This window comes from Eschrichtius robustus, chromosome 8 (genome assembly GCF_028021215.1).
Source record: "Eschrichtius robustus isolate mEscRob2 chromosome 8, mEscRob2.pri, whole genome shotgun sequence".
NCBI classification, from domain to species: domain Eukaryota; kingdom Metazoa; phylum Chordata; class Mammalia; order Artiodactyla; family Eschrichtiidae; genus Eschrichtius; species Eschrichtius robustus.
In genome coordinates, this window is record NC_090831.1 from 23,817,962 (window position 1) to 23,843,347 (window position 25,386).

The 25,386-nt window shown below is 40.3% G+C and overlaps 1 protein-coding gene across 1 annotated transcript in view; it reads left to right on the forward strand.

The window, feature by feature from the left end:
* Window positions 1-20,424: 20,424 nt before the first annotated feature.
* Window positions 20,425-25,386, forward strand: part of GNAI1 (G protein subunit alpha i1) — an 89,597-nt gene continuing 84,635 nt past the window's right edge. The window contains exon 1 of the mRNA XM_068550450.1: window positions 20,425-20,892. Coding sequence (XP_068406551.1) covers window positions 20,775-20,892 — 118 coding nt within the window. The 5' untranslated portion in view covers window positions 20,425-20,774. The remainder of the gene's footprint in view (window positions 20,893-25,386) is intronic.

A 25,386-nucleotide genomic window follows, 5' to 3' on the forward strand; every position in this document is an offset into this window, starting at 1 on the left:
TATATAGTAGTGTGTGTATGTTAATCCCAAACTCCTGATTTGTCCCTCCCTGCCATGTTTCCCCTTTGTTAACCATAAAGTTTGTTTTTGATATCTGTGAGTCTGTTTCTGTTTTGTAAATAAGTTCATTTTTATCATTTTTTAAAATTAGATTCCACATTTGAGTGATATTGTATGATATTTGTCTTTGACTTACTTCACTTAGTATGATCATCTCTAGGTCCATCCATGTTGCTACAAATGGCATTATTTCATTCTTTTTTACGGCTGAGTAATATTCCATTGTATATATGTACCACATCTTCTTTATCCATTCCTGGGTTGATAGACGTTTAGGTTGCTTCCATGTCTTGGCTACTGTACATAGTGCTGCAATGAACATTGGGGTCCATGTATCTTTTCGAATTATGGTTTTCTCCAGATATATGCCTAGGAGTAGGATTGCTGGATCATATGGTAGCTCTATTCTTAGTTTTTTAAGGAACTTCCCTACTCTTCTCCATAGTGGCTGTTACCAATTTACATTCCCACCGACAGTGCAAGAGGGTTCCCTTTTCTCCACACCCTCTCCAGCATTTATTGTTTGTAGACTTTTTGATGGTGGCCATTCTGACCCTTGTAAGGTGATAGCTCATTGTAGTCTTGATTTGCATTTCTCTGATAATTAGTGATGTTGAGCATCTTTTCATGTGCTTTTTGGCCATCTGTATGTCTTCTTTGGAGAAATGTCTATTTAGATCTTCTGCCTGTTTTTTGATTGAGTTGTTTGTTTTTTTGACATAGCTGCAGGAGCTCTTTGTATATTTTGGAGATTAATCCCTTGTCGGTCACTTCATTTGCAAATATTTTCTCCCATTCTGTGCGTTGTCTTCTCATTTTAAAACTATGTAATGTAATTTGACTCTTTCATTCCCAAAATTATCCCAGACTGAAATTTAAAGCAAATAGTCAAACCTATATGTCAGTAGTATAGGCATGACATGATAGTAGTCTGAACTACGTAGATGGTAGTTGTCAGAGAGAAATGTGGATAGAGCTTAATTATATTTAATTAAAATTAATAGGAGCTGAAGTAGACATCTCTAGATTGTATATTGTGATTAGTGGAACTAGTTAGTATAGTTAGTTGGTTAGTGGAAGTCATCTGTTAATAGATGGTATTGACCTTCATGGGATTTTAAAAAAAAGAAAAGGTGAAGATACAGTTTGGTAGGAGACTGTTTTCAAGTGGGGAGGATCAAGAGACATTGGGTCTCTTGATGGTGGGCTGAAGCCTCGGAGATGAGGTTTTGATACAAACTGAAGGGCAACATCTTTCCTAATGACCATATCAAAGGCATGTCTCCTACCAAAGGTACTGAGTTTTGTTCATTTTAAGCCGCTGAATGTAGTTACTTTAGGTGTTTTGAAACAGTATTAGGATAAAAAAATACATTTTCTGTGTTTATGTTCGTATGACAGACTACTAACAAGTTAATAAACATGAAAGAAAAAAGTACTGTTGTTACATATTAATTTTGTGTGAGACCTAGTCAAATCAATTGAGTCCAGTAAGATATAGAGAAAGGTAATTTTATATTTTCATTTACCCAGTAAACATAATGCATAATTCAACAAAAAAATAAATCTATTGGAATTCAGTGCACTAAGGAAATTAAAAATTAATATATTTACATTCTCTAAATCCAAACATTTTCTACATTCTATTTATTAGATCTCCATTCTTTAATGATCAATTAATTTCACATAATAAGAACTGGCAAATTCAATTAACATTGTAAATCATCATATGTGCTATGTGTCTACTCAACTATGGTCTCACACAGTTCCACATCCACCGTTTTATGCTCTATTTTGTGGTACTTTGTGGTACTGGAAACTCAAAACTTTTTTTGTTTTGCTTTTTTGCAAACCAAGTCCATGTAGGTTTCACCAATAGTGGGCGCTAGTGAGAGAGTACAAAAGAGAAGTCAGTAGAAAAAAAAATTAATATATTTACATTCTCTATTGATTTATTTTACTACTCGTGAAAAAAATAGTTTTGCTATGTACAAATGTACATGCACATACATATACTGAATCACAGCTCATATACTACCCCAGTTGAAAATGTACAGATACAACATAAAAAGATGGGGCAATTTCGTGTTTTAAAGTGTTAAAAAAGACTATTTTAAATTTTAATCTGGTAAATTTGTCTAATTATTAAGACACTAGGTATTGCTTTAGTTTGTATTAGATTTTTTATTTATGTAATTTTATTATGGTTACTAAAATCCATGTTTTTGTGATTTCTGTCCTTTAGGATCTCAGATTATTTTATAGTTTATCTTATTCATTTATTTGAATATTTTTAAAGGAATTTTCATGTGTGTGCACATGTACATATTTTGGAAAATCCTTGTGGAAAATAGGATATAGAATTCTTCAATGATATAAAATATGATGTAGAATCCTTCAGTAATACTACACTAAATGGTAGTTCTAAGACTTGTCATTACATCTCAGGGACTCTATTTAAACATCACTGTCTTGAAGACAGACGTTTAGTCTGGTCAAGTGTCAGTAAATACAGATAATCAAGTGCTTCCCAGATCACTAAAAATGAAATAGAAAATAAGTGACCTAAATGGAAACAATTAATTGGTTCTAACAAATATTAGAAAGCTAATTCTAAAATGTACATGGGACCTTATTTTCCTGAACCTTTAAAAATATGTCAGTCATATTACTTGATGCACTCATCCTTCATGTCTTGAAAAGTAACCCATTCGTTATGACATTAAAACACAACAGAAACATCCCCTCCTTCTTAGTGAGAATGCTGCCTCCCCACCCCACCCCACCCCCAGTTCACTATTCCTCGCGTTGTCCATTTCCTTGGTACTTGCCTTCCCTCCCCCACAGTCTTTAACTCTCAGCTGATGCACACCCCACCCCATCATTCACTGAGAAAAGTTACTGCACGGGAACTCCCTCACATTCCCGGCAGCAGATCTATTCATTTTCTCTGCACTCCTACTTAGAGTAGGAACGAGTGTCCTATCAAGTCTATTCTTGCAGGCACTGGCCTCCATGCCCTCTTGCCTTATCAAGAACTTCACTCCTCAGCCATGCCTCCTCTCCCCTACCTCCTGAATCTGTTCATCTCTCCATCATCAGTCTCTTCCTCTGTATTGGCATAATTCTGTCAGCATACAGATATTCTCTACTAGTTCTATTTTAAAATCCCTTCCGTAACCCCTCATTTCCTCCTGTTACTGTTCTATTTTTCTACTCCTGTTCCCAGAAAACATTCTTTATTTAGCGGCTTTACTTACTCTCCCCGACTTCATTTCTCCAACTCATACATCAAACTACACATATATGACTTCATTCTCCTTTCCACTGACTCTGTTCTTTTCAAGGTCACCAACTACTTCTGAGTTGCCAATTCCAAGAGGAATTTCTCTGTGTTTAACCTACTTGGCCTCTTGACGGTATTCAACATGTTGGAAATGCTGTTCCTGTGGAAACCTTCCCTCCTGGATTCCTTGACCTAATAGTTTCAGGCTTTTCCTCCTACCTCACAGTCTCCTCAAAGTCTGTTTCTGATTTAGATCTTCCTAAATGCCTTCCTAGTATGCCTCCTTCTCTTTATTACCCACATCTTCTTCCTAGGTTGCCTTTTCTTTCTCATAGCTTTAGATACTATTCCTGTTCTCCCGCATTCTATGTCTATTTTTCCATGTCAGACCTATCCTCTAGGTCTGAATCCTGGCTCATGAAGTCGAGACTCATGTATTCACCTGCCTATCTGACATCATCTCTCAGATACCTAGTTGGTAAGAAATGTTCAAACGTAGCTGATGATTCTCTCCACTAACCTATTTCTTTCTCTATTTTCCCTTGTTACGCAATGGCTCTGCCAGTTACTCAAGACAAAAACAAACAAACAAATCTAAAAATCATACTTGATTCCTTTCTGTTCTACACCATCATCCCTAAATCCAATTGATCATCAAGTCCTCCTGGTCTAATTAATTCTAAAATATGTCTTGAATTTATCTAGAAGATGTCAGCTGTGATTCTGAACTGCACCAGCCCTGTTCTAAGTTATCTTCCTTGTGTTGCCTAAAATATTACAAAAACTTCTTAATTATAATCCCTGCTCTCATGAACAATTCTTCTATTCTCCAAACTGTACTAAGAGTGATGTTCTAAAATAAATAAGATCATATCACTTATCTGTTTATTCTCCTCTAATTGTTCCCCATGGAGTCTTTCCATGATCAAGCTCCTATTTACCTCTGCAAATACAGGTCCTCTGTGTCACCTCTTGCTTACATTCCATTCTTCAGCCACCTGGCCTTCATACTGCCCTTCCAGTATCCACGTTGCCTTTCTTTGCTTGAAATGATCTTCCTCCCACTCCTAACCGTCATCTGGCTCATTCTCATCCTTTATATTTCAGCTCAAATGTCTCCTTTTTGCAGAGTCCTTCTCTCTACCCAAACCATTTAAAGTAGCTTCTGCCTACTACTCTTTATCTTCTCACTCTGTTTGTTTTGCCCTACACCTATCTATCACCACCTGAAAACGTCCGACTTTTTGGCCGCCCTGTACAGCACGTGGGATCTTAGTTCCCCTACTAGGGATCAGATCTGTGCCCCCTGCATTGGGAGTGCGGAGTCTTAACCACTGGACCACCAGGGAAGTCCTCTGATTTGGTTTCTTGTTCACTCTTTATCCATCTGAATGTTCACTTGAATGGAAGCTTCTGGAGAACAGGGACATTATCTCTCTGGATCAGTTTTTGTTTTTTTTTTTTTAAGCCCAGGCCAATGTCTGCCCTGTATAGCGCTTGATAGGTAATTGTTGAATAAATATGTGACTAAATGAATAGATTATTTATAAAGTATGTTTATTATATGAAAAAGGTCAAGGAGTGTGAAATTGGGTGACATCACAATCTAACCCAAACTAAGTGGTCAATACCCTCAATTGTCTAGAAAATTCAGAAAATGTAAATAATCCAAGAACATATGGAGCAACAGTACAGCGGAGAGAACAAAAAATAAACATACTAAGTTTAAAGGGACACATTTTTCCTTTTTGAAAAGTTACAAAGAAATGTATATATAATTGCAGAAATCTTAGAAAATATTATAAGGAAAAATAATGTAGGAATACCTGCTCTCCTGTCAACTGGTCAAAGCCTCAATTAATGTTTTATTACATAATTTCCAGGTTTTTCCCATGGAGCTCTACATATGGTCATTGAGCACTTGAAACATGGCTAGTGCAAATGAGGAACTGAATTTTTAGTTTACTTATTTACTTATTTATTTTTAATAAAACTAAAATTAAAATTGAGGCAGTATAAAATATTTTTTTTCCAAACACCACTTTATTGTTTGGCATGACTACATTTTGCTTTATTGAAAATACAATGTCTGAATTGAGATGAGCTGTAAATGTGAAATATACACTGCATTTTAAAGACAATATAAAAAATCCAAAATATCTTAGTAATAACTCTTTTATGGATTACATGTTGAAATGTTAATATTTTGGATATAATGGATTAAGTAGAATATTTTTAATCTAATCTATTTTTATGTTTTCTAAAGTGGCTACCACAAAATTTCAATTACATATGTGGCTTACGTTATACTTCTATTGAATAGATAGAATATATAGGTTACACATATATAGGTTTTTGTGAAACATATTCTTTTATAAACTACTTCCTTGACTTAATGATATTATACAAACATCCTTTGAAGTCAATAAATACAGATCTATATTTAGCTTATTTGAATGATTGTTTAGTATTTCACTGTGTGGAATATTAGATATGTTCTTTATTACTGAACATTTAGATGATTTCTAAATTTTCACTTTAAATACAATGTTAGGGACATAATTTAAGGGATGTTTATGCATGAGTGATGGTTATAAAGGCCAAACACCTTCAGTGCTAAATTTTAAAGCAATTAAAGAAGGCAAGGAGAAATTTTTCAATAATCATTGAAGTAATGAAAGTAATGGAAAGCAAAAGTAGTGGATTACTATGCATACTGGTGAAAGAATGGATGGAGAATCAGTCACAGTGGGTTCCAGGAGGAACACAAGTGGTGGCAAGAAGAGTTTTCAATGACAATGGGAGCAGTAACAAGCAGAAGACAGAAGTGGCTAAAATCAAGGGCATCAAGGTTATCTGAAGACATTTGGTCCAAATGACCTTACCCAACTCCTACACATATTGTTCGAATAGAATCATGTCCCTACGAATAATAAATAAGAGATTTTATATGTTTCATACCTTCTGCTTATTAAGACAGAAAGTAAATAACATATATTATGAAGATTTCTATCAACACCAGTTAAATTCTTTTTTACAATTCTATTTAAGACAGTTCTAATTTTCTGGAAAAATATGTTATATGATGATTTCATCTCTCTGAGAACACTTTAAAAAATAATTTTAGGTAAATGAAATACTGCTATTTTTAAAAACAGCATACAAGCTCATGGATATAAGAGGCTGAATGCTCTGGCCTATGTCTGTCATTTTTGCCTGACTCTAGAAGATGCTGTGAGTACAACGTCAGAAGACAAAGAGCCTGCAGGGACAGGTGCTCTGGTCCAGCCCTCCTGAGAACACATCAGAATTTACCCATCTAGGCCAACCTCAGGGGTTTGCCAAGGGATGTGGAATGGAATGGTTCTCAGACCAGTTTGGGGAGGCCTTTATCCTTTGTGCTCCAAAGTGTCAGATCTGCTCCAGGTGTCCAGAATAGGTAACAATATTGTCTCCGGAGAACTTCTAATACACTCCACATTAGGGGAGATAAACAGAGTAGGACTGTCTTGATTTTCCAAGAGGTTTGAGTCTACTATATGCCCAGTGTTTCAGTATTGTGTGAATTACAAATTCCAGTGTTGTCAGGCCACTGGTAGGTTCCTAGACAGAAAAGATTGAAATTTAATATAGAGAAAATTACAGATACAGAAGAAAAAATATTTTATGGTATTAAATGGAAATAAAATATAATACCATATTTAGCATTGCTAGAAAAAGTCTTTTACAATTTGAACCAGTTATGCTACTTACCCCATAAATAGAATCATATGACTTTCTTGGTTAAGAGCAGTACAGTTGACTCTTTTTCATCCATTTATTTCAGCAGTAAGGGTTTTGCCTCCTATGTCCTACATTTCACTCAAGTTAAATAGATAATAGGTAGGACCTGGGCATTGTTAAATTTCTAACAGTTACACCTTTTATATAAACACATTGTAATTCAGTTAGAAGCCACTCGTCTCTGCATCGTTCCTACAGTGTCATAGAAGCACCAGAAAGAAGGTCTGTCCTCTATTTCTGGCTCTGCCAGTTACTGATTTTTAGCGAGGGTATGTCAGTTAATCTCTGAAAGTTAATTTCCTCGTATATAATATGGGGACAGTACATCTTGTGCTACCTACTTCACAGGGTTGTCATGAGAATCAAATGAGGTAAAACATATAAATACATTCTGTAAACAAAAAGAGAGATTATTCTTGGAAGCTTAGAACAATTTCATTAGTAATAACAATGACAAGTCCTCATTTTGTAAGTATTTCTTTTATTAGGAATCTTCTGATTGCAAGCAAAAGGAATCAACTCAAAGAAGCTTAAGGGGGGGGGGCAAAACATGGAGAGAGGTTTGTAATATAAGGATGCAAAATCATCTCTTGGTATATGAAACCAGGAGCACATCAAGATCTTAGGAAAAAAACTGAAACCAGTTACTTCTCTCTTCTCTTCTATTTGCCTGAAGCTTTTTTTTTTTTTTTTTAAATCTAAAGATAGATTTCTTCTGCTTTTCCATGAATGAAAATGTGGCTACCCACAGATCCAGAGCATGTATTTTACAGATCCAGCCACCTAAAGACACTGATCTCTTTCATTTCCAACTACAAATTCACGGGGAATCTGGTTATGCTTGCATGACGTGCCCACCCATGCCCTATATTGTGAGCAATGATCAAGGACAAGACAAACGAAACGGCTGTTCAGTGAATACTGCTATTCTCCAATAGACTGGAAAGATAGACCCTTTTTCCTTCCCTAGAAAAGGGGCTGTCAGACATCAAATCCCTTAGGTATCCACTATTCCCCTTTACTTTCGAAAGCATTTTCGCATGTGAGTGAGGTGAAAAAATGTCTTAATACACAACAGATAGAATTCTCTGAGGGATGAAACTATTTTTGTTGAGGAGAAAAAATACTTTGGCAAGCTATTCGAAAGAAATGTGAGATCTTGAGGGTGTGGGTACCACCTGAGTCCCAAGAACAAAAGAGTGCTTGAGGGTTCTCTGTTCCAGAAAACGAAAGGCATCAGATTCAGCTCTTAAGACAACTGGGGAGGAAAAAGAAGGAAGGAGACAGGGAGGCCAAGAGTCCAAGAAATGCTGTGCATCAAAGCAGCATGGAGTAAAGAAGTTGTAAAAATCTCCCTGGTGGTAGAATAAGCCTCAGCCTCCATCTAACCCAAAAAAAGTCCTTTAAGGAGGAAAATAACTCAATGTGGTTTTTAATTGATTCTGTGTAATTTGGGTTATATGTCTGTTCTGTGGACATTATGTAAATGAGGTAAGTGTGTGTGTGTGTGTGTGTGGGTGTGTGTGTGTGTACCTTAAGTTCGTCTGGACCAAATCAGTAAGGAAGAGAAGAAATGTATGCAGAAACGAAAAAGCCCCTTGCTTATGAGAGGCAGAGCGTACACCACCCAGGATCTCAAGGGCAGCGAGGCAGCAGCTGAGTCAGGGCTATACATGTATTATTCCCTATGATCTGCCCAACAACTTGTCAGGTAATTAAAACACATCATTAGTGTTTGACAGATGAGGAAACTAAAAATCATTTACCCAGTGTCTTATGGCCAATTAGTCTCAGAGCAGGACCGAAGCCTATATGTTTCCTCACTCCTGGGCTCATGTTACTGCACTGAATTTTCTTTATTTCCTTCAAATGTTATGACACCGACAGAACAGGGGTAGCATACCTTAGTGGCAAGAATCAAGAAGACATTGCTTTTCACAAAATGCTTTTAATGTTTTTTTAAACGCTTTTAATGAAACCACTAAGATTACCTCTTATTCATTCATCTACTCATTTAATATATATTTGTTGAATTCCTATTCTGTGACCAGCGCTATAGTAAGTGACAGCCCCTTGCTTCTGAGCAAGAATAGTTTGACCAAAGTGAATCTTAAAATTGTAAAACAAAAAGACTAAATAGTAATGGAGGACCATGCAGTTCACAGTGTTCTTGATTTTTTTTAAGTACTCTTTGAAATCACAGTGTCACACAAAGCCTGATCCGGTTTCAGCAGCAGAACTGAATAGTTAAGATTCCGAAACTAACCTCATCAACCCTCATACATTGCTGGTGGGAATGTAATGGTGCAGACACTTTGGAAAGCAGCTTGGCAGATCCTCAAAAAGTTAAACATAGAGTTACCATATGACCCAGCAATTCCACTCCTAGTATATGCCCAAGATAAATGAAAACATGTATTCAAACACTTATGCACAAATGTTCATATCAGCACTATTCACAATAGCCCCAAAGTGGAAACAACCCAAATGTCTACCAACTGATGAATGGAAAAACAAAATGAGGCATATCCATATAATGGAATAATATTATCAGCAATAAAAAGAAATGAAGACTCATACAGGCTACACCATGGATGAAACTTAAAAACAATATGCTAAATAAAAGAAGCCAGACACAAAGGGCCATGTGTGGTATGATTCCATTTACATGAAATGTCTAGAATAGGCAAATCCATAGAGTCAAAAAGTAGATTAGTAGTTGCCAAGGGCTGGGGTGGGTAGGGAATTGGGAGTGATTGCTAAAGGGTATGAGGTCTCTTTTTTGGAGTGATAAAAGTGCCTTGGAATTAGTGGTAATGGTTGCACAATCTTATAAATTTATTAAAAATCATTGAATTGTACACTTTAAAATGGTGAATTTTATACATGGATTATATCCCACTTTAAAAAAAACTAACAACATCACATTTCTAATTGTGTATAAATTCAGGATAATAAAATCATTCTGAAAATGAACACTAACTCCACTGCAATCGCTACTTCCATTGCTACATTTTCCTTTTCGTTGTTTTCCTATGCTCGCCAAAATTCCCTCAACCACTGTATGTTAAAAAGGAGTCTGAATAATCTGATGAACTTCTAAAAAAGAGCCAATGCCCTTTTTTACCTTACCTTTCTCAATATTCTGGCTCTGTTTTGTGATTTTTAGATACTGTTCTCAGCATCAACTTCTTCTTGTTGCTGAAAAAGCAATTGCTAGTGACTCAACATAGGATAGATCAGTTGTCTCTCTGCTTTGAGAATTTTAGAGGCTAAGGGTAAAGCTTTGAAAATTATTTAAAATTTTACTTTCCAGGACCAAGAAGGGCTTGGAAGGTGCTCCGCCAACGTAGACACTCTTGCTCACCCAGGTGTTCGAAAGGAGCCGTTTAGGAAAGGAACAGGAGCACGTTGTGAATCAGAACGCCCCTCTGTCGGCAGCTGTGCAGCACCAGGTGTCTGAAGCAGAGCTTTGGTAAAAGGATGAGGGCGAACTTGTGGCTGAAGCCTGAGGGCTAAGCAGCACTTCCCAGTCAACACGTATTAAACATTTGTGGGCCAACACACTCAGCATGCTTGTGAAAAACAGTGTGCCCCGGGCAGGGCTTGAGCCCATGCACCTACCCAGAGCGCATCAAAGGGCAGAGAGAAGCTCTGCCGAGGCCAGGCCTCCATCTGCCCACCCCACGGGAATTAGAAGCAGGATATGCAAGGAGAGCATGGATCCCAGGCGGAAACCAATGTATGTACCAGCACCCATGCCATGTTCCTGAGTTATTGAATTTCTCTTCCTGGGTGTTAAGGGTAGAGTAACAGTGGGCTGGGAATAGAGGGCGCACGGATAGGCCAGGCCCAGGGCAGGGTGACCAGAGATTTTCTGCCAATACATATATTTTACCCCAGTCGCTATTCTCATAGAAGATTTAAGGTCTGATCTTCAGCATTTGACTGATTGACTCTCTATTTGCCTGTGGTTGAGTAAAAGAGTCAATTAGTGGTTGAGTACTGTGGTTCTTTTTCAAGGAAAACCTTGAAAATTTCATGCCTTGAAGTTCCTCATACGTGGTTTTTTTCCCCATTCAGTGACCCTGAACTCTTACAAAGAACTCATTTCTTAATAACTTAATATAAAACATTATTTTGTCCCTTTTAGCCCCTAATCCATACATAGCCTAATAAGGTGTTGATAGTCAACAAATGCTTGCTAAACTCCTTACTACCATGATTTGGAATAATATTGCCAATACTGGTAATCAGGACAGAAAAGCAGTAAGTGCCTCCCTGAATTCCCTTGGCCTGGCTCCTAATTCCAGTCCTGATAACCCTTCTGTTGCAGTTCCTGCTGAGCTGAACAAGAGACACACATGCCAGTTTCACAGTTTAAAGAGAGAGCTACAGAAGAACAGCTGAGCCAGCAGGAAGCATAAACTGCGGGGGAGGTGTCAATATACCTATTTTTTTTTAATCCAGTGTAGTAAATAAACACATAGACTTTAATAAAGCCAGGTAGCTAGCTCTTTCCTTGAGAAGTTAGCTTATGCTTCAAGCTTGGCCCAAGGTTTGCTTGATCCTTTTTTAGAACAGCGTTTTGAAATTTTGGCAAGGTCAAACAAATAAATGGGAGAAAGAAAAAAAAAAGACATGACCTTATTCTTAGGTTTATTCTCTCACAAAGAGAAGCAGGATGTTTAAGAACCAGGAAAAGACAAGGCAAATAGGAATCACAAAAACATTCAAAATTTTTAGCATTGTCAATCACGATACAAATAGATACTATATCATGAATTTGACTATTACATAATTTCTCCTCTCTGGATCTTATCCAAACCCTTCATCTTGGCCCTCAATGCCCTCAGTTGTCCTCTTCACCTTAATTTCTTCTCTCTCCTATTCTGTGTAAGAGTAAAATGCTTAAACTCTTGGATCTGACAAAGCAGAAAGAAAAAGTACTATAATTAGGAGCGCATGATGTGCCAGGAACTGTGTTACACTTGATGTTATTTAATCATGAAAACACATCTGCTGATATATCCAGTTTTGCAGAAGAAACTGAGGCTTACAACTTCCAATTTAGAATAAAGTTAGAATAAATTCTGAGCACCTGAGAATGGCCTGCCCAGCTCTAGAGGATCTGCCCCACCTCCCTTGCAGCCCTCTCCTTTCTCAGTCCCACCACTCTCTTCTTCATTATTACGCTTCAGCCAAACCGACCTGTGGGTTCCTTGATTAGGCCAACCTCAGTTCTATCCTGGGGACTTGGCACTGGCACTTTGCAGTGAGAGAGATTGGAATCCTCTTCCCCCAAATCTGGTTCCTTCTTCTCCTCCAATTCTCAGTTCAAAAGTGTCACCTCCTCAGACTGATCTCCCTGAACCCTCAGTTGAAAGTAATTCTTCCCTCAGAGTAACTCCCTGTTGTAGCCATGAAAGCGTTTCACTAAGATCCCACTTGAGGGGAGTGTAGTTGGCTGACCACCTCCAACTGCCCCGTCTTTAGATCCACTGCAGTGTTCACATCTGAGGCTGCCCAGAGTCCATCACTGAGCATCACGGGGGTTGCTAGACCCAGGCCGTTTCTGCCCAAGGCAGGACCCCTCTAATGAGCAGTATTTCCTCAGGAGTCAGGGAAGGGAGCCCCATTGGCCTGGCCAAGACTTTCTCAGAGTCGTACCATAGTCTGAGACTCTTCCTACCCAATTCTTCTTTCCTTCTCTCCTTCCCCAGGTGTCCGAGCTGCATCCCATTGGAAGGTTCTCCCCATCTCTTCCTGCTCCCCGCTCTCATTTATCCTTCACAGGCATTTCCCCCAATAAACCTCTTGCACGTCTAATTCTGTCTTGGAGTTTGCTTCTCAGAAGACCTGAACTGGTATACTCTTTTTGTAAAACTCTTTATCTTCATAGCACTTACAGCTATTTTTAATTGAATCCTGTTTAATTGATCCACCTACCTACTTATTTAACATCTCTCTTCTACCACTGCACCATCCCAACAAAATAAGTCTTATTCACCCCCTCATTTCCAGTGCTAAGAACATTGCCTGACTCATGTCAGGTCTTTAATTAATATTGTTGAATGAATGAATTAATGGCATAGAACACTAGATTTATATTCTAAATCCAGCTCCTTCCCTTTATTTATTTAATATGGGTATTTACTGTGCTAGCGATTGGAGATAAAACAGTAAACGAAGGAGACAAATTCTCTGCTCTTTTGAATGTATGTTCAAGTGAGCGAAGACAGGCAGTAAACAAATCACAAAAATAAGTGTGTGATGTGATAAGAGTTATAAAGAAATGGCAGTGCATAGTAAGGGAATGAAGAGTGACATGTGGTGGTTAAGCAATATATCTCCCTGATAAGGTGGCATTTAACTGAGATGATGTAAGAGAGTCAGCCAAACAGCTATCTGGAGGAAGAGTGTTCCAGGAAGGGAGAACATAAGTACAAAGGTCCCGTGACAAGCATGTTTGGCAAGTTCGAAGAATAGCATGCAGGTCAGTGAGGCTGAACCACTGAGAGCAAGGAGAATGGTAGGAAGTAATATTTAGGGTGAAAGAAGTGAACTTGATAAACCAGGTAAGAACTGGTTGTATGTATGTCATCATAAGAACTTTAGGTGGGATTTTTCTCTAAGTAAGATGGAAAGTAAATGGATGGGTAGTTCTTAGTAAAGGAGTGACCATTCTAAAAGGATGACTCTGGTTGCTAGATAGAAAATAGGAAGGGATAATGGTGGAGACAGAGGGACAAGAAAGCAGGCTATTGTGATATTCCATCAATATCTCAAACTAGGATATATCAATGGATGGTGATATTTGGCCAAATTCTGAATATATTTGAAGGCAGAGTAAACAGGATTTCCTCAGGGGGTTGAGGGAAAGGGAGGAATCAAAGATGATGCCAGCTTTTTGGCCTGAGCAAATGGAAGGATAGAATTGCTGAGTAATGTGTTTTCCTCCAGTCAAGCTCAGTTGTACAGGTACAGACACAGATAGGCCAAGAGGTGATTTAACCAAATTTAAGGTTTTTCTGTTGAATACAATGGTGGGGATGTTTTGAGGGTATCTGCAAAGGAATGATTATCCTGGTACAAGATGCATAAGTTGTTTAAGGAGAGAAATTATCACATGACAGGGCATGAGGGACAGGGAAAAGGCAAATGGTCAATGGATGGAAGGTCTCTGTGGATTGAAGAAATGATGGTGATGAGGTTTCAGAGGGCGTGAGATGGAAAAATCAGAGGTAGAGGTCAGAGAGTGGGGCAGCCATGTTCTTTCCTTAGCATAGTAACAATTTCCTTTTCTACCCCTGCCTAATACTTGGGAAGAAGAGTCATGGCTTAAATGAAACAACAACAAATCCCAAACCCACCTCTCCATCTACCGTCCCATGTGTCTACCACTTTCCATGGTTAAAAATTCTGGGAAATTTCCTCATTAATCTCTGCATTCTCAGGACTTACTTACTCCTTAATTTTACATGGTATGGTTTCCATTCACAGCAGTACATCAAAGTACTTTGGTATATTTGCCAACCATCTACTGTTTTTGTTTTCTTTTTTCTTTTTTTCCAAAGTTCTTAATAAATACATAGAGCAAAGTGGTTTATTGTTTATTTTTTTATTTTAAACATTTTATCAGGAAGGCACTTTTTTTTTTTTATACAGCAGGTTCTTATTAGTCATCAATTTTATACACATCAGTGTATACATGTCAATCCCAATCGCCCAGTTCATCACACCACCACCACCACCCCCCCGTGGCTTTCCCCCTTTGGTGTCCATACGTTTGTTCTCTACATCTGTGTCTCAATTTCTGCCCTGCAAACCGGTTCATCTGTACCAACCACCTACTGTTGAAATGACAGACTCAAAGGAATTCAGAATTATTGGGATCTTGCCGATGATCTAATTCAACACACTTTTATAGGTAGGGATATTGCAGTTTATATAAGTTAAGGGACTTTCAAAGACAGATATGCAGTTGAAAATAGAGCTCTGAATTGCTCCAAGGTTATTTGATTACCTGCTTAGAGCTTCTTCTACCATAATACTATTTCCAATTCTCTTTTGTTTATACTTGTCCCTGGGAGTATTTTTGATGCGTTTGAAATAATATATTACCCTTTTTTTTTTTTTTCTTAAACATCTCCCTCCTTTACTTATGTACTGTTATATTCCTCAGTGCCCCCTGGCCTCATGGACACTGACTTCAAGATTTACCTGCTTCAGCAGGAAGCTGGCATCATATTCACGTGTGCTCGCAAACCAGTCTGATGGTTGAAGTCACTGCCTAATACCTTCCATGTTTTTCCTCTTCTTTTCCGGTTCTCTTCTGCCATGGCTGCTGTCTGTGAAGCTAAATGAGGGAGACTGAGCATTGCCAGTGGTGCAGTGCCCATCAGGAGCATGTACATGTCCATACTCAGGGGCCGTCTCTGTATGCTTTCAGTCCACCAACGTGCTGGCGCCTGGGTGGTGGTATGCTCCTTGCAGAGACGATGGCCTTTATGTTACCTCTGCCCCACAGTGTTGTAACTTGCAAACCGAAGGGTGCTGCTTGTCTTTTAAAGTCTTTCAGTAATAATTCAATGAGCTTTTGTATTTCAACCTTTGCCCAGAATCTCACAACATCTCTAATAAAAATGGTTTTGGTTTCGGGCCTTTCTAACTACAGATAGTTACGGATGCCATGCTAGCCCCGCTATTCTCCAATTATTTATAGCCTCTCCCCAAACCAGACTCTCTCCTTCTTACTTAGAGAGCAAAACCCTCAATGTAGACAATGGAAAGGTGTCCGCATGTCACGTCTGCTTCCAACTTAGCCAAAGACACACACTGCCCTTCGGTTGTCTGTGTGTGTGTGTGGGTGTGTGTGTGTACACGTCTGGTTGTCCTGACTCTCTCTTCTCTGGTTCATCCTTATCCCCACACGAATCCGTCAATACACCAAGCCAAAATGTCTCACGTAAACTCTCCTTTCCCACTTCTGCTTGTATATCTCATGGCAGGATGAGTAAGAAAATGGTTGAACACCAGAAGGAGTTTCTGGATTTTAATATCATTTCTCACACTAATCCCATGTGACTTATGACTGATATAGAATCTCAAGGTTGTAAGGGATCCCAAAAGTTCATCGATCTCTAGATCTTTCCCAATATATGATCATCCAGTCTAGAGTTTTACATCTTAGTCAAGAATAAACGAGTTTCTGAGGTTCCCTATTTCCTTCGGCGGAAATTGTACACTTTTTTTTTTCACTTCAAGGTAAAATTTGTTGGCTATAGCTTTCTTCCAATAGGTCTTAAATCCACCACCTTGAATCCAGACAGAAGATGTCTATTCCCTCTGATTTATGATATCTCTTAAACCATTTATAAATAGCTATCATGTCACTTTGTATCTTCTCATTCCTGCATTAAATATCCCTAGTTTCTTCAATTATTCCTTATGACATGGTTTGGAGTTACTTTAAAACCTAGATGCTGTCACCTGAATGTGTCTCAATTTGTCTTTTAACATATGTCTCTAACTCTCTTAACATATGATGCTCAGTATTATTCAGCAACAAAAAGAAATGAAGAACTATACGTGCTACAACATGGATGAACCTTGAACATTTTATGCTAAGTGAAAGAAGGCATAGACAAAAGACCACATACATGGTTCCTTTTATATAAGATGTCCAGAATGCGTAAATCTATAGAGACAGAAAGTAGATTATTGGTTACCTAGGACTGGGGGTAGCAGGGAAGGTGGAAAGATTGGGAGAATAATGGCTATAGGGTATGGGGTTTCTTTTGCAGGTAATGAAAATGTTCGAGAATTGATTGTTGTGATGGTCACACAACTCTGTGAATATACTAGAAACCATTGAATTTTATACTTTCAATGGATAAATAATACGGTATGTGAATTATATCTCAATATAGTTGCTTAAAACATATGATGTCCAGAAGGGAAAACAGTACTCTGAGGTAGATCGCTTCAACATCTGTATATCAGTGTCACTCTCTATAAAATAGATGAGTTAATACTATTTTTCCACCTGCTTGACAAGGTTGTTGAATCATATTTTTCAACATCGTAATTATGTAAATTGTTAATTTGAATGATTCTCACCACCTCATATCTGGACTATTAACACAATCCACTTGCTGGTAACACCACTTGTTTTGTTGGGTGAAAGCTTTTTTTTTTTTTTACACCTATTACCCAGCTCAGGAGAATGTAGGGAACATTTAGTACCCATTGTAAAAAAGTCCACCTCTTCACCGTAATATTTAAAGCTCTCTTTCAACTTTGTGCCATACTTCCTATCATTCTTTACAACCGAACTACATTTTGATTATAAAACAACTGTTATTTCCATCATGTACTTTGCAATTAACCCTTTTAGCTGGTTATTCCTCTTAAAATATACCGTTATGTTTGTGCTTCCCTCCCAACCCCATTCATTTGTTGAAGCCCTCACTCCAGTATGATGGAATTTGGAGGTGGAGCCTTTGGCAGGTAATTCGGTTTGGATGAGGTTATAAGGGTGAGGCCCCCATGATGGGATTAGTGTCCTTATAAGAAGAGTGAGAGAGATTAGAGCTCTTTCTCTCCACATGTGAGACCACAGTGAGAAGGTAGCCATCTGAAAGCCAGGAGGAGGGTCCTCACCGGGAAACTAAATTAGCTGGTACTTTGATCTTGGACTTCTCAGCATCCAGAACTGTGAGAAATAAATTCCTATCGTTTAAGTCACCCAGCCTATGGTATTTTGTTATGGCAGCCTGAGTTGACCAACACAAAGCCTTGGAAACTCCCCATCAATCCCCAGTCATGGCTCCCTTCTAAAGTTTTTTCAAAACTTTCTCCTCTTGGAATTTCCCCTCATACTGCTCACTCCATTATTCTGCATCCTCTCAGAAGTTTAGCTTCATAATAAAGCTAATTTTCAGTTCTTATTCATCCATATATTGTATTTTAACTCCTCACCTACTTGACAAATGAGAGGTGTAATGTGTATCATTCTGTTCAGCTTTCTTTTCTCCAAAACACAAGTTTTGTAGTCATTTCCACTAGTACTCAGTCATGATTGCTTCCTCTTTTCTTGCGATTGGTGGTCCCATACTCCATATGGCATGAAAGCTTATAGGAGACTCACAGATAATCCAAAGTGGTAATATGTAAACACTATGTTGAAAGCTCACTCTGTCAAGTTTAATTCCAGAGTTTCTGATGAACATCAGCATTTAGACTGCCAAGAAATACAAAGAGGGTAGGAGGTGATTAAATACAATTTAAAGCTTGTTCCTTTTTGTTGGTATATCACAAAAGGCCATAGGAAAAGTTGAGGCAGTTCTTGAAACTGCAGCTGTTGAGCCCAGCAGGTTTGACTATTGCAGGAGAACAGGAAAGGGCATGTCCAATAGGGAGGAAACTGGCAACCTCTGCTAGCCCACAGGCCTTGCTTAGGAGACCCACTCTAAGGCTGTTCTTCCTGTAGCATCAGCTCAGCCTTACCTTCTTGGAAAACTCAAGCCCAGTTTTTACAAATGTTTTTTAGAAAATAAGACTTCCAGATGGTTGCTCTTTGGTTTCCATCACAGCAGTTTCCTAATTTTTGAACACATCAAAGAGGATGTTTTTCTCTGCTACCAACCCCATCTTATAATCAGTCAACATTTCCTGCGATGTCTATAAGGGAAAAGTGTAGTAGTACAAGTGACAGGGAGAGACCAGACCTTAAACCTATGCTCATTCATACCGTGCTGGGTGAAATGCCTCCAAGGGCCACAGAAGCTATTTCCCCCAGACCAGGTAGAGCTGGAAGGATGGTGGATGGTCTGGATCAACTCCATCTCATTTCATGGATGAGGAAGCCAAGGCCTGCAATAAGGAATGACATGCCCAGTGGCTTATGATTTACTAACATGGCCATAAATATTGGTTCAGAACTTGGCCTGGAAGCTTCCATGTCGCCTCAAAGGAGGTCAGTTAAGGTGTGGAGATTTGTGTGGGTGTGCTGTTTGGTCTTATTTAAAAATATGCTCTTTTTTAAAGCTTATCCATTCGAAAATATAATTACCCTGGTACTGTAGAGAAAATAAAACGTTTCTATTGTTTCAATCCTTTAAGGGTTGATTTTGTTTAATGCAAGTAAGAAATATCCGAGAGCAATCTAGCAGTAGACTTTGATGCCCCTGCGTTTCTGAATTCTCAGTCAATGAAAACATGTAAGCCAGGAATATGCCTGAATCTGTGGCAGGAGGGAATAGGTAGCAGCTGTGAAATCTGCGTAGTATGGAGAGGTTGGGCTAAGTGACGATTATGGTCTCTTCTAACGTTAAGTGGCATTCTTCCAAATACTTTATCAACATATATGTTATTTAAGAAAAAATTTATCGTACTTTTCATACTGCTTTAAAAATTCTATTTCATTTAAAATATAAATATCTCTGCTATATCATTAAATATTATTCTATAATATAACTTTTAATGCTGTAGAGTATCCTATCATTTTGGCAATCCTTGGACATTTTGTGGATAATTTTGAAAGTGGGATGAATGGACACAGTATTGAAAAGACTTTCTGAATAAAATTTATGGCACATAAAATTGTATGGATAGGAGAAAAAAAAATATGCTCTTTGATTCTTTGTCTTACATTTTCTCAGGTTTGAGGAAATCCTTCAAAATGTTCTTTGCTTGTGGAAAGGGACGTGAGAGTGGATGGAAGGAGGGAGGAGAGAAGGGAAAAAGAAAAAAGCGGAAGAAAGTTGACCTCCTATCCTCCCCGGACTTTTCTGTTCCCCACTTTACCCTCTCTGCTTTCTCCACGGTTCCATTCCCGGCCCCAGCTCCCTCTATTTCCCTCACCCCTGAAGGCCAGCTGACACGCCTTTACATTTGGAAAACCCTTGCGCGCCTGCCCGAGCTGGGCATGCTCAAACGCCCAGGACTGGCTTTTTTCGGTTTCCAACTTTGGCAGCTCTCCCACCCGCACCCCTAAGGGGCAGGTCCGAACACATCCCTGGGTGTGAGTAAACGGGAAGAAATTATCACGCTCCCCCGCGGAGGAAGCGAGGTAGGGGAGCTCGCCGCGACGTTCGGCCTTCCGGGGGCGCTCCCCAAGGGCGCGCGCGGTGGCCGGCCCTCGGGGGCTGTGGGGCGCCGGGGTCCGCGGCAGCGTGGGCGCGCGCACCCGTCCGAGGGGGTGATGTCCGAGGGCTCGTGCTCGGGCGCGCGCTCTGGGAGTGGTCGCGGGGCGGCGGGAGGGGCGAGCAGGGGCGGGGCCGCGGCGGCGCGCGGACGCCGAGCAGCGCCGGGCTTCTAGAGGTTGCGGCGCGGCCACCAGCAGGAGGCCACCGGTAGCTGTACCCAGAGCCTGGAAACCCGAGACTTCGGGGCCGCGGAGGGAGGCGAGGCGCGGAGGGAGGCGAGGCGCGGAGCCCGGCCGTAGGCAAGAGCCGCGCGGTGCTGCTAGCTTCTCTGCAGACAGCGCTTCCCTAGGTCCGTTTCGGAAGTGGGTGGGGGTGGCGTGGCCGGCGTCGGGAGGAATTCGAACGCCCGCATCCAGGAAGAAAGAATTCACCTGTGTTTCGAGGCAGCGCGCCGGACTTGAAGGGAGCGGCGGCCAGCTCTTGCTCCTGGCACAATGGGCTGTACGCTGAGCGCCGAGGACAAGGCGGCGGTGGAGCGGAGTAAGATGATCGACCGGAACCTCCGCGAGGATGGCGAGAAGGCGGCGCGCGAGGTCAAGCTGCTGCTGCTCGGTAAGGGCGGCCGGGCCGGGTTGGCGGGCGGGGGCCCCCGGCGGGCCTGGGGCCAGGGAGTCTGGCGGGTGTGCTGGGCGCGGGCTCCTCGGCATTGGGAAGCCCGGAGGGGACGTGCCAAAGCGGCGGAGGGCGCGTCTTGTAGCGCCCGAGGATGCTTTCGGAGCGCGAGCTTGTGCGGCGCGGCGCCCAGCCGAGGCGGGTGCCCCTCTCCCCGGTCCTCTTCCTCTCTGTTCCCTTGGCCGGGGGGAACTCGCCCGCGGCGGGGCAGGAGCTTCACTCGCTTGCCTCGGTGTGGATCCCGCCAGGAGCCGAGGAGCGAATCGCGAGGAACCCCTTTTCTCTGAAGTTAGCTCAGCTTTGTAAAGATGAAAGGGCACTGGCGACAAGGAAATAAAAGCACATCCCACCCTCCACCCCTCCCCCGCGCGAAAAGCCTTCCTACAAGGTGTCGTATCGCGGTTGTGGTTTCTTCATGTCACGAGTGCCACGTTTTGTGAAATCAGTGCACCTTTTGTGGGGTCTCCGTAGGGTTGAATTGTGTCTTTCTGTTGAACTTCCTGTGGCGACTCAGTAAGTGTTAGGGCAGCACTGATTATATTTATCTTGCGTAAGGAAGTAGGCTATGCTGGACGCTGGATTTTTATTACGGTGGGACATGGAAACCATCAAAGTTAGGCAACACTGGCTTCAGAAAGATACTCGAGCAGTGAAAACCGGTGTGAAAGGTGTGAGTGGGTCACATTGGACAACAGGATTCTCTTCTCTGCTGCCACGGCTTCAGATGAATGAGATTTGCCAGATACACGCAAGGCTCTTACTTGTTCTTAGTATTGTTCTCCTGGTGAAACGCTCTGTGGAGGTCTTTTGCAGTTGTTTGAAGGGAGGGACCGTAAAAAGAGTAAGCCAGGATTTTGATTAAGGGATGCATTAGGAAAATACTCGCAACTTAAGATTTGTTGATGTGTGAGTTAGGGTTTTCTTTTGTTTGCATCCCCATACCCCCCAAACACACACCCTGTAGGCAGTGAAGTAGGTGAAAGATTTCTCAGAATCTTTATTTGCACTCCCAGCGACTGCTTTTATTTTTGTAACAGTTAACAATAAAACAGAAATACTATCGCACAAACCTGTTTTCGGTGAGCTTCTGTTTCATTGGTTTAATGACTGCAGGAAAAATGGTGGGTTTTTTCTCCATTACTAGTAGGCTTAGAAGCAGCAAACTTGGCATGACTAAAAGTAATAATGATCTGAGTCATTCTGCAAGTAACTGTGAAATAACTTTGCATTTTAAAGACCTGGTGGTTTTCTGCACCCCCGCGCCCCAACGTAAATCTTTCTCAGTTAATACTGTTTACCTAAGTTTTTACATTAATGAGAAATATTGTCTTTTGAGGAAGTCAGTGTATTTTAGTGTATTGAGCACAAAGGTGAGACACACCTTTGTATGGAAACGTGTAGGTGCTCCTCTTTCGAATTCAATGTGCTTGCGACAAAAATGGAAAAAGGATTGAAAAGTTCTTTTCCTGCAGTTTCTGCACTCCTGCTCTGTTATATTATTTCAGTGTATTGTGTGACCTGAGTTTGAGTCAGCCATCCACCATGTTTAAAGCATTGGAAAGTGAGTCCTCTGGTGTTGTTTTATGCTTTAAATAGATGTCTGTTAGAGAGAGATGGGCTAGGATCAAGGTCCACCAAGTTGGCTTTTGCTTATATTCAGAAGAGATCACTGTTTCTCAACTTCAGCACTGTTGACATTTTGGGTGGAATAATTCTTTGTTGTGCGGGCTGTCTTGTGCATTGTAGGATGTTAAGCAGAATCTTTGGCACCCACCTTTTAGATGCCGGGAGCAGCCCCCCTCCACCCGTGACCCAGAAAAGTCTCCAGATATCCCCCAAACATCCCCTGGGGGCAAAATTTAATCTTGGCTAAGAATCACTGTTCTAGACTAACAATTAAATATACTTCAATGTGTAACATAGAACCCAAAGTTGCATCTCTACCACGAACTATAGTGAGATCCGTGAGAAAGGTGTAGCAGAGTTGCGATTTTCAGAAGTTAGGGAATTTTTGTTTCTCCATACCAATAACATTAGAAAGCTTTCACAATGATTTTAAAATCTTTAGGTAACTGAATTTCTTCAGCTCTCTTTTCTAGCTTTAGTCTCTTGCTGTTCCGTACACCTTTTCTCTGTAGAAATCCCCGTCACAGCATCCCTGTCTTGTTGGCCCAACACTCCTCCTCTTTGTCTGGCTTACTCCCATTCTACTCTACCCTTTTGCCCAGAGTTCCAGCATTCTAGTTCCTATAAACAGAATGTTGGCTTATTCTTGGAATGTTTAAAAACATTTTTCTTTTTCCTAGTTTGACTTCAGCAGTGGAGGGTTGACCTTTGGTTCCTTTTTGGATGTTTAAAGTTATACGTGTAAGGAGCTCAATGAAATCAGTCCATGTAAAACACGGCAACTGAATCAGTTAGAAATGTGAAATGGTCTCTAGGTAACCTATAACCAATGTCAATTCTGTTTACATCAGGTTTTCCTCCTCTTCACTTTTGTTTTTCTCATCAAATGATTTTTTTTTTTCATTTAAGGTATAAAGCACATTTAAGATGGTATAGTAAATAGTTCATTATATTTCATTTTTCTTAAGGCATGTGTTGTCATTTTAGACATTTGGGTTGAGAGATTCGGGTATAAGACACATACAAAGATTTGGGCACTGGATGTCTATTTTATACATATATGTGTATATATACTATATATGTATATATATGTGCATATATATTGTGTGTGTGTATATATATATATATATATATATATTTTTTTTTTTTTTTTAAACTCAGAGGTATTTCACTATCCTTATTAGGAGCAGTGAATTAGGCCTTAAAAAAAAAAGAGGACCTAGTCTAATCCTTGACCTAAAGGAAATCAGGTCAGGGTTTGAGTGGTTCTAAAGATTTAGCTTTCAGGCTTTAGTATTAGAATAATAATCCTAAATAATGAAACTTATTTTAATACTTAAAGTTTTCTTTCCATTGTATATGGCTGATTGTCTCAAGGAAAACATCATTTATTGTTATATCTTTGAGGATGTTACAACTTATCCTTTTAAGGGTATAGCATTAGGCCTAGGTGGTTGTTTCAGTGAGACTACATTGTACATATGGGTACTTATTAAATATCTTATGGTAATTTTCAAAGATATATGAGGGTAGAGTATATACAAGTAAAATTTTTATGAATTAATTGTTCTTAAATTATTTCACTCTGGAGTTTTAATTTTTGAAATTTATTTAATTAATTTATTTATGGCTGCGTTGGGTCTTCCTTGCTATGCGTGGGCTTTCTCTAGTTGCGGCAAACGGGGGCTACTCTTCGTCCTGGTGCGCAGGCTTCTCATTGCAGTGGCTTCTCGTTGTGGAGCATGGGCTCTAGGCGTGCGGGCTTCAGTAGTTGTGGTAAGCGGGCTCAGTAGTTATGGCTCACGGGCTCTAGAGTGCAGGCTCAGTAGTTGTGGCGCACGAGCTTAGGTGCTCCGCGGCATGTGGGATCCTCCACGGCATGTGGGATCTTCCCGGACCAGGGCTCGAACCCATGTCCCCTGCATTGGCATGAGGATTCTTAACCACTGCGCCACCGGGGAAGTCCCTTCACTTTGAAGTTTTGAGCTTGTATTCTCCTTCACTCCTCCCATTATCCTTCCCTCCACCCATTATCCTTCCCTCCACTGAACTCATCCCCACAAACAAACAAATACAAATCCATACCCTTTATCTCTTTAACTTCTTAAAATGAGGTGAGGGACTGGATCTCTTCTGCCTGGTGAATATTTTTACATTGCTACCACCCACCAGCTATTTGAGAAACTAAACCGTTCATCTTTTTGGCTTTCTTTAATCTTGCCCTGTGACTTCCCTAGTTGAGAAATTCTGGCATTGCAGAACTTTTGATTTTGCATTGCTTTAGCCGTTTCCTTAGAGTTGGCTCAGGATCTTAGATGTCAGAAAGCCCCTTTCCTTAAGTGAGTGAATGGATCTGGTATTTCTACAGGGGTTATGTGCTTCTCTCTCCCTCACCTACTTTGTATTAGCAATTACTTTACTAGAAGCCGCAGGTGGTGTTAACATATGTTTTGAAAGTGCTGATTTTTCTGTATCTTTTGTTTTTCCTTCTCACTTTTATAGTTCAAGTTCTCCTCTGCCTCTGGCAGCCTATTTCCAGTAGACTTTCCTGCTTCTGGTCTTTGCCTCTAGCCTGCAGTAGGTATCATGCTGATGCCTTGCTCGGAAAACCATTCTTGACTTCTCCATTGCCTGCAGAATAAAAACTTTCTTCTAGACCTGGCTTCCCTCTAGCCTCATACTCTTTTCCTCAGGGCACCGTTCTTCTCCAAACAGGAATAGTTGGCATATGGCAGAGCACATTTGCTCTCTGGTTTCTAGTGTGATTTAGCTTTATGCCCCGCCTGCTTCCCCCACTAGTGTGAGACT